At 44.5% G+C, this 9,885-nt stretch overlaps 1 protein-coding gene across 6 annotated transcripts in view; it reads left to right on the forward strand.

The window, feature by feature from the left end:
• Positions 1-6,938, forward strand: part of LOC124967082 (ATP-binding cassette sub-family C member 12) — a 57,898-nt gene extending 50,960 nt beyond the window's left edge. For all 6 annotated transcript variants that reach the window (XM_047529076.1, XM_047529077.1, XM_047529078.1 and 3 more), the window contains 6 exons: positions 1,453-1,642; positions 2,094-2,253; positions 3,394-3,472; positions 4,488-4,601; positions 6,098-6,262; positions 6,364-6,938. In XM_047529076.1, coding sequence (XP_047385032.1) covers positions 1,453-1,642; positions 2,094-2,253; positions 3,394-3,472; positions 4,488-4,601; positions 6,098-6,262; positions 6,364-6,450 — 795 coding nt within the window. In that variant the 3' untranslated portion in view covers positions 6,451-6,938. The remainder of the gene's footprint in view (positions 1-1,452; positions 1,643-2,093; positions 2,254-3,393; positions 3,473-4,487; positions 4,602-6,097; positions 6,263-6,363) is intronic.
• Positions 6,939-9,885: the final 2,947 nt, after the last annotated feature.

Consider the following 9,885-nt stretch of genomic DNA (forward strand, 5'->3'; position numbering starts at 1 on the left):
GTACCTCAATAATCTGATTTAACAAACAAGCCTTCCTGAGTTGTATAAATCTAATAAATTAAGCTTGTAAATATGGTGAGCTTTAGGTTCTCATGACAGTTCCAAGGTCATATATAAACAGAAAGCTTTTAACTTAAAATTGTGTTTAAATCGACTATTCAATTTTATATTTTAAATTAGAATCACAAAGTCAAATTTTATAAATATTATAAATACTTGAAACACAAAGTATGCAGATTCTTTAAACTAAAAATATGGTTACAGTATTGCTTTTCTCTCTCTCTTTCTCTCTCTCTCTCTCTCTAAGTACAAAGGATTGAACCCAGGGACATTCTAACACTGAGCTACACCTCAGTCCTTTTTATTTTTTTCGACCAGGTCTCATTCTTGTTAAGTTGCTGAGGTTGATCTTGAACTTGGGATCCTCCTGCCTCAGCCTCCTGAATAACTGGAGTTATAGGCATGTGCCACCAAACCAAGCTATTCTTCTCTTAAATATTTTCATTCTTAATTCTAAATCTTCAAAGGGTTAAAAATAGTAAGAATGCAATTATTTCCTCAGCTAATTGAAATTGTTCATGGACCAGAGATCTGGGCTGGTCAGTCACCCTAACAGGGCATATGGATCCCTATTTCTCATCGTTGATAGGGAATTTTATAACTTAAAAGAAGGGTTTGGTCTTATAATGAGGCCAAACTGATCTTCCCCTCCTTAATTAGACTTTGAGTTTCTTGCACTCTTAGGAAGGAAATTTAAATGTTTGTTTCCATTTGACTCTAAAGACCTCTGAACTTGACATCCTGCATTCTTATCTTTTCACTTCTAGCACCCTGATAACTCTGGTCGATATTGAAATTGTATCTGATTGAATTCTGCAAATCTCAAGACTCAGTCTGGATTTGTCACACAGCTTCAAGGTCACACTGCTGACACTTACCCAGGTCCACAAGGCCCAGTGTGAGCTGTCCTTTGCTTATTCCCCTGCACCATCCACCCCTTGTTCCTTAAGCAATCCAGTCACATGACTTTCTATTCCTCAAACAACCCAAGTTTGTTCTGGCTTCAGGGCCTTTATGCTAGCTGTCTCCTCTGTCTGGAAGGCCCTGAACTGGAATCCTCTTGTAGCTGAAATTTTCTCAGCATTTCTTGGTCTCAGTTCCAATGTCACATAGACCTTTTTTTCAGCCCTCAGATACTTCTATGTCCCTTTCCTCTACCCACCCCACAAGTTCATAGGCTGTTCCAACATTCTGTTTTATTGTCTGTATTTCTAATTGATTTCCTTATTTATTATCTGACATCCCCACTGGAATATGAACTTCTCGAGTTCAGGGTATTTTATCCGTCAACTTCACCATGAATACCAGAACCTAGACTTACGTGAATGAATGAGTTAAATGAATGGAAAAACAAATAGTTATTAACCCATCATTGGTTATTCTGCTTTTCAGACCTGTGTTCCCGAATGCACTCATCCCCTCAAAGTCGGGGCCTGTCCCAAGGACTGGCCTAGCCACGGGGAGATAACCTTCAGAGACTATCAGATGAGATACAGAGAGAACACCCCCCTTGTTCTCAACGAGCTGAACCTAAACATAGAAAGTGGGCAGACAGTTGGGATCGTTGGAAGAACAGGTTCCGGTGAGGACAAGCTCTGCTTTTGTTTCTTTCCGGCTGTTTTTTTTGAATCTACCTTGAATGTGTTAGGCCACAGTAGAGAGAGAAGTGTACTGTGTTGGATCGACTGTAATTTTTCCCTCAAATCTCTTTGCTGTAAATTAGGACTTCAGGTTAAATGGATGTGTAGAGTTGGAAGTAACCACACATCAGTTTTTGTATTAATTAAATGAGAATCATTCTGGTGAAATGAGGCTCAGAGGATGACACTCATGTGCCAAAGGCCCCCGCGAGGATGGGCAGGTTAACTGTGACAAGGCTTCCGCCCCCTCCCCCAAGTGAGGAATTTCTGCCTGCACAGTCATCCACATAGAGCCATTTTCACTGCATTAAAAATTCCCTTAATTAAATGCTTGGGTATGATGGAAGTACAAACTAATGTTGGATTTGTTGTTGTGGCTTTTACTGTTCCCAGGAAAGTCGTCACTGGGAATGGCCTTGTTCCGTCTGGTGGAGCCGGCAGGCGGCTCGATCTTCATCGATGAGGTGGATATCTGTACCATCAGTTTAGAAGACCTCCGAACCAAGCTGACCGTGATCCCTCAGGATCCTGTCCTGTTTGTAGGTACAGTAAGGTAGCTGTTTTTGATCATCCTGAATTCCTATTTTTGGATAGTAAAATCAGACCCACAGTCCCCAGGGCATGGCTGACCTGGGGCTGTCCTGTCTCAGGGAGGCAGCATCGCCATGGTTTGTTGGTGTCTGTTTTTGAGTAAAACCTTGGAAGGAGATGGGGAATAGGCCCAAGAACCTTGTATTTCAGAAACTACATTATTAATAAGCAATAATTTGATATGTAGGGTGAGCAGAAATCCCAGATGGCCCTGGACAACCTTATTTTATGCCAGCATCATGGCATCCCATCTGGCTTAGTAATGGCCACTTTGAAAATTACCCCAGAGTGCATAATGGAATAAATGGTAACCCTACATATGAAGCCATCTCTTGGGAAGTGCATTGATTTGTTCCTATTAAAGAGCAAAAAGAAGCCATTCAAGTGTAAGAACAGCAGGATTGCAACTTCCATGGGCTCAAGATCTGATGTCAAAGCATGAGGAGGAAACCACAGCTTCTCAGTTGGTCCAGTGAGAGGGACATTCCCCACAGGGAGCACCCAATGAGGCATGGGAACCGTGTTCACTATCTGTAGAGTGGCTAATACGAGAAATACATAACACATCTTGGAGCACTAGACTCACATTCTGCCTATGAGATGTTCAACCCTAAGCAAGATTCTGGGAGCTGCAGAGGTACTTCTTGCCTCTGAAGGCTGAGTAAATTTGGAATGCCAGCTTGAATAACAATTTCCCTCTCTCTCTGCCAAGAACTTATGGAAGGTCAAACCTACTTTGCTGCACAGGGACAGGGAGAGTCCCAAGCATGCCTTCCTCTTGGCAGTGCTTCACATCTTCACGTTTCCCTGCCTGCCTCGGTGGTCTCTGCTTCCTCCCAGAGTTGTGGGTGTTTGGTCTCATGGCCAGGGCTGAACACTGCTCTTGGAGCTGTGAGCTCCTCACCTGCCACCTCCTGTTCTCCCCTACATGCCCTGGAAAGAAACCATTGCTTTGTCTTTTCCAGCTTCTGGAGGCTGCCAGCATTCTTTGGCCCATGGCCCCTTCCAGCGTCACATTCCCTCCCCATGCCCTCATCTTCGGAAGGCTCCCCCATTCTCTCACTCTCAGAAATCCAGCTCCCTTTCCTCTCCTTTGTTGCAGGTACAACTTGGATCCCTTTGAGAGTCACTCCGATGAGATACTCTGGCAGGTTCTGGAGAGAACGTTCATGAAAGACACAGTAGGTTTCTGGGACTGTTCAGGATGAGCCCATTTTCCAGCTTCAGGGACCCAGATACCTCCTGACCCAGGTTTAAATTTGACAAGCACTTGGACCAGCACTAGGCCATGTTTATTTTGTGGGTGCCACATAAGTCAGTAGAATACAATCCTTATTTGCTCTTTTCGTTATAAAAAGCAGCCATAGGTACTATTTATTAGGGCTCTGCAATGATCCAATTAAGATTTCTGCAAGCATTTAGCTCACTCAGTCCTTGCAACAGTTCTCTGAGGTTGGTACTCTTACCCCTCATTTTAGAGATGCAGAAATTAAAGGGAGAGACATGTCCAGGTTAGTGGAGTAGTGGAATAGAGACATGAACCCAAGTCCAGTTGATTCTAGAGTTTAGGAAGTGCCCTATGACTTTGCCAGTGGCCTCATACACTTATCAGGACAGATAAGCCACAGAAAGATAAGGTGGTATGACCCGTCCTGGGAATGACAAATATGGCTGGTTTGAGGGGACTGAGTCAATTGTGACACGGGAGCCTACCTGTCAGAGCTGCAGTCCCAGCAGGTGAGCATCCTGCCTATGAAGCCAAATTGTGCCAATATGAGCATCTCCCAAAGCCACTTTGGCTTGTCGCACTGAATAAATCAGCCCTTACCCATGACCCCTGACCCCAAATGTTCCTGTCCCATCTCTATTTTGTCTACCGCAATAGCGACCCAGAAAGCCATTTCCCCTGTTTGTGTGTTCTCTGGAAACACATGTGCATCATTTGTACTCTTTTGGTGAGTTGTCTACAGGGTTCTATGAGTCACACTGTGATTTTAAATTATTAATGTCCGCCTACTCCCTGGTCTTTCCCTGGTGCCTGTTTGCAATATTGAAATGATTGTTGTTTTGCACTTTCTTTTCCACAGTAAAATAAAGCAAGCTGATAAATGCAAGAGAAGGGGGCAATCAATATAGACGATTCAGGACAATTTTATAGATCATCAGCATAAATGTGGCATTTTCTATGTTTTATAGATAATGAAACTCCCGGAAAAATTACAGGCAGAAGTCACAGAAAATGGGGAAAACTTCTCAGTAGGGGAACGTCAGCTGCTTTGTATGGCCCGAGCACTTCTCCGTAATTCAAAAGTAAGGACACAGCACGGAAAATGGATCGGTCAAATTTTGGATATTTCCTGCAGTGCCGCTCAATCCAGGAGACAGGGCCACGTATTTGTCTTTCAGCAAAGACAGAGCAATTGAGCCATTTAAAAACCAATCACTTTTTCTTAAGACAAAGTTGTGAGGGGTAAAAATTGAAAAATAACAGCCATTTATGGCAGTAGCATCTTCCTCCCCTGGGCTTCCCCCACAGGGAGGTCTTGCTTAGGTATTCTCTCTGTTTTCCTAAATGGTTGGAGTTTGAAAAATCTGCCTCTCAACTTTTTTCCCTTTGTCCCTGAACAATTCTGAGTCCTCAGAAACAGTACCCAGGACACTCAAGAAGGCCAACGCAATGCCAGCATTCACAATTTGCAAGACTTCGGTTTTCCTTAGTGACTTAGCTAGCCTCTTTGGAGGAGAGAATGCTGTTGTCTTAGAAATCCCACTCTGAATCCTCATCAAAGGGGGAACCCACGGTATATGTTCTCTAGATGTACCAGTGGCAGGGGAAAGGGAATTGGATTGTGCTTGGTGCTTACTTCGGCACTGCTCACACTAAGCGCTTATGTGCCTTTCCGTTTCTTTTCTCATAATAAGGCATAACATCCCTTCCGTGAGGGAACAGAGCTATGAGGACATTCAGTAACTAGACCAAGGCCCAGCAGATTTAGGAGCTGAGTTGAAGGCCTCTAATTTGTAAAATCAAATCAGTGCTGTGGTAAGCAGAGTAATGCTCCCTCTACAAAAGAAAAAAAAGATGTCCATGCCATGTTACCAAAAACCTGTGAAATATGTTCACTTACATGGCAAAAAGGACTTTGCAGATAGGATTATGTGAAGGATCTTGAGATGGGGATATTATCCTGGATCTCAGTGGGCCTAGTGTTTGCATATGTCTTTATAAGAAGCAAATAGGAGAGTCAAAGAGAGAGGGAGGTGTGATTCCAGGAAGGAGCCATGGGCTAAGGAATGCAGGTGGCTTCTAGAAGTTGGATAGGGCAAAACACTCTTTCTTTCCAAAAGCCTGCAGGAGGAACACAGCCCTGATGACATCTTGATTTTGGAATTGTTAGTTTCCACAACTGTGAGATGATATATTTGTGTCATTTTAAGCCTCTAAGTTTGTGGTAATTTGCTACAGCAGTAGTAGCAAATGAATATAAGTGTTGTTTTTATACCTCACGCTGATGTGTATTAGCAGTGCTGAAGTTCTCTTCTGTGTTTCTTTCTACATATTTGTAATGTTAGAATATGCCACTTAAAAAAGGAGGAGGATGGACATACAGCCTTGTTCCTCCAGCAAACCTAAGGAAGAATGAAGCGGGTGTAATTTGACTTTTCTTTCACTGTTCTTTTTGTTATTTTTAAAAATGGATGCTTTCTTCCTCTTTTTAATAAATAGAGCCAAGACTACAAATTTTCCTCTTGGCACAGCTTTGGCTTAGTGTGATTTTTTTTTTACAATGTTTCTTCCTTGATAGATCATTCTCTTGGATGAAGCCACTGCCTCCATGGACTCCAAGACGGACACCCTTGTTCAGAGCACCATTAAAGACGCCTTCAAAGGCTGCACAGTGTTGACTATCGCCCACCGCCTAAACACCGTTCTCAACTGCGACCGTGTCCTGGTCATGGAAAATGGGAAGGTGCAGAGAGCTGTGGTTGGCTTCACTTCCCCAAAGCCTTTATGGTGGCTGGATTTTTTAATTTTAATTTTAATTTTTAATTTCTTCTTCTTTTTTTTTAGGTGATTGAGTTTGACAAGCCAGAAGTCCTTGCGGAGAAGCCCAATTCTGCATTTGCAATGCTACTAGCGTCAGAAGTCCGATTGTAAAAATTCCTGGGGCTGATCTGAGTGGAGGAGGAGGGTATGTGAGATGAGTAGGATGAATCTGCAGGAGGAGCTATCGGCTCAGCCGGGTGCCCTGGCCACAGCCCCTCGGGGTCCATGTGGGCCTGAGGTTGTGTCCCCTTCCCCACCCAACCTGTGAAACCTCACCTCAGCTGGCAGGCTTGGAGTTCTGGGTGGTGGACAGAGGCAGATGGGAGCTAATGGATTAAAAAGTTGCCCCTTACCTCCTAAAATCCCAAAGGTCCCTCATGTGTCTCCACCAATACCATCTCAGTACCTGAGCATGGAAACATTTCAACTCTGTTGAAAATCAGTCAAAGCAAACAATGGGGAAATGCCTACCTAGACCTGGAGCTTACAGGTCTCCTTATCTTGTTATCAGAAGAGAGAAGAGTAGAGTTCTCTTCCTGTTTAACTTCTCTTCACTTCTATCTTGCCTATGCCATAAGCAGTAACTACACAGATCTGTAGCATGAAAGAGTGATTATAGTGTTTGGCAAAAAAAAAAAAATTTTTTTTTTGAAAATCATATTGTGTGTTCCAATTGATCTGTTAGAATAACCAGGAAAACAAAATGTTAGAGTTCCTCTATAAATGACATTTTTATATCTTCTTTATTGGTCATTAAAATGCAATAGGAAATTAAACTACCCTGAAAAATTGACTTGTGATTATTTTACTGAAGATATTCCAATGTCCAGACTACTTCTCATAGGCCTTCATTGCCTTCTCCCTTGACTCTGTAATACACCTACACAATTGTTCACCAATGAAAGGTTTTCTTTCCAATCTCAAGTTTTGTGATGATGGATGCAGGAAAGATGAATTCCCAGCAACCCAAGAGTAAGTTCTGTTAATTTGTAGTGACATTTGGGGAAAACAGTAGAAAGTCTATTGAGGTTTTGTGCAATATTTGTCAAGGGGTACACCCCCAGTTCTGGAGAGTTCCACGCTTTACCCTTCACTCCATTCCCCTTCTGAGTCTTGGTCACCATACTTCCCCCTCCTTCCAAACCTGGGGGAAGGCAGTACCTGACACTTGTGAGCATTCAAGAAACACTTGTGGCAACACAAATGCTTGTGTTTGAGAGAGCTCGTCAGATGTCATCAGAGCCTGGTGACTTCCCCTCCCAGGTATGTTTACATGTTAAGGCTTGCTCTAGAGATGCTGAGATTTCTAGATTTCTAGTAAGATGCAGAATGGTAAGGGGGGCTTTGGGGGTCTACTTACAACAGATCATTCTGCAGTTTGCCTCTGGCTGGGCCCTAAGCAGGTAGGTTTCTGCCAGACCAGAGAGGCCAGCATGGTAGAGCAGGTAGAGCTCCCAGGCTGGTGGGTATGTTAAAACTCTAGCTCAGGCAGTTTAGTATGGAGGGTGTGCTCTCTAAAGGATGCGGCTGAAAAGGTCAGGGGGTTCCTCTGTGGGAATCTCCATGCCAAGTGTGGACTCCCTGTGAAGTGGCACAGTGTATTTTTACATAATCAGTACTTTCCCCCATGATGTGTGACCCTGATCTGAGGCCATCAAACCCGTATCTACAGGGCAGGCTGAGCGCAGCCAGCACCTTCCTAGATGTCCTGTGACCTACCTGATATGGCACCTGGGCCTGTTAGTCCCCACCCGTCATGGAAATCCATGCCAGCTGTGTGCTGTGGGGGAGGGGACTTGATCTTGTATGACGTTGGCACCCACCAGGCAATCAGCCCCTGATTTCAAGGTGTTTCCGTGAGGACAAAGGTAAGATGCAGTGATCCCTGTTGCTCATTCAGAAGCCTTGAGGGATGAATCACCTCCTGCGGCTCCTTTCCTGCCCACTCTTTTTGGCTGGCACCTGCAGGAAAGAATACTGATATCGATCCCGACATCTGCTGAGCCTTTGCAGCGTGCCAGACACTGTGAGAAGCACTTTTCCATGAATCATTTCACTGAATCCTCACCTCACCCCATGAGATGGGAGCTAAGGTTCATTGAGGTTAGGAGCTTAGCTACAGGCATGCAGGAAGGAAGGGACAGAGGATTAAACCTGTCAGGGTGACTCCAGGGGCCCTGTTACTGACCACTCCATAGTAGAGCCCCTCCTGCCCTTTCCTCTTGGCCTGTCACAGGGATGTGGTGACTGTCAGCATCACACGTGGGGAACAGTGACTTCTGGAGGGGTGGCCGACTGCATGTAGATCACAGAACAGTGGAAGTGAACCCCCACTCCAACTCCCACCATTTCTTATCACTCCAAGTCAGCCAGAGAGGATGTTGAAGAATAATAACCAACATCTACCCAATACTCCTCAAGACACAGGCTCTGCTGACTGAATCCTCACCCTATCCCCATGTGATCCATACCTACTATGGTCTGAATGTTGGTGTCCTTCACCTGTTTAAACCTACAGAGCAATAGTGTTAAGAGGCAGCTTCTTTGGAAGTGGCTTAGGTCGTGAGGGCAGAGGCTCAAGGGAGTTTGCCTACCACCTCCACCATGGAGGACTCTGTAAAGCAGAGTCTTCAATGGATGCCACTTCTCAGTCTCTAGAACTGAGAGCAATACATTTCTGTTTTTATAAATTACCAATGTAGGGTGTTTTCTTATAGTAGCTCAAGTGGACTGAATAGTACCAGAGTTATCTTTATACTACTGATGAGGAAACTGAGAAAATACCACGACCAAGTTCACCTCACTAGTGAGATTGGAACCCAGGCAGGTTGACTTGAAAACCTGTGCTGCTAAATCCCATATAAAATTGCTGGAAATCTGAGATTCTCCAGGTGAGAAAGAGCATTGTCCAGGGTCAGAAAGCCATTGTTTTGGTCAGGATGGGCTCAGCTCTAGCGCAGTAGCAAATGAACCCAGATCTCAGGGACCTGTCACAAGTCAGTTATGGCCATGCTTCTTATCTCTTCAGCTGTGGTTCAGGCTGAACATCAGTCTCTGGACATCATCACTCCTGTGGCAGAGGGAAGGCAGACATGGCAATCAGAAGTGACGTGGGCCAGCCGGGCATGGTGGTGCACACCAGTCTATTCCCAGAGACTCAGGAGGTTGAGGCAGGAGGTTCACAAGTTCCAGGCCAGCCTGGGCAACTCAGCAAGACCCCGCCTCAATATAAAAAAGGGTGGAGACATATGTCACTTTGACCAACATTGATGGGCAGAACAAGTCACATGGCCACTTCTGAGTTGAACAGTGTGTTAGTGTGTTTGTGGCAGGGGAGTTGTATATATTTCACCTGCAGGGAGTAACACCACACCCAAGAGCCACATTTCATCCTGCAGGAAATTGTATAATCCTTCTCTTTGGAAGGACAGCAAATATTGAGAACAATATTATAACCTACCAAAGCCTAGGTTTGGGTCTTGGTTCTGCCATTTAAGCGACTGTGTGAACTGGAAAAAGCAGCTTGCCTTCTCTGAGCCTCCATCC

Source organism: Sciurus carolinensis, chromosome 16 (assembly GCF_902686445.1).
Source record: "Sciurus carolinensis chromosome 16, mSciCar1.2, whole genome shotgun sequence".
Taxonomy (NCBI): Eukaryota; Metazoa; Chordata; class Mammalia; order Rodentia; family Sciuridae; genus Sciurus; species Sciurus carolinensis.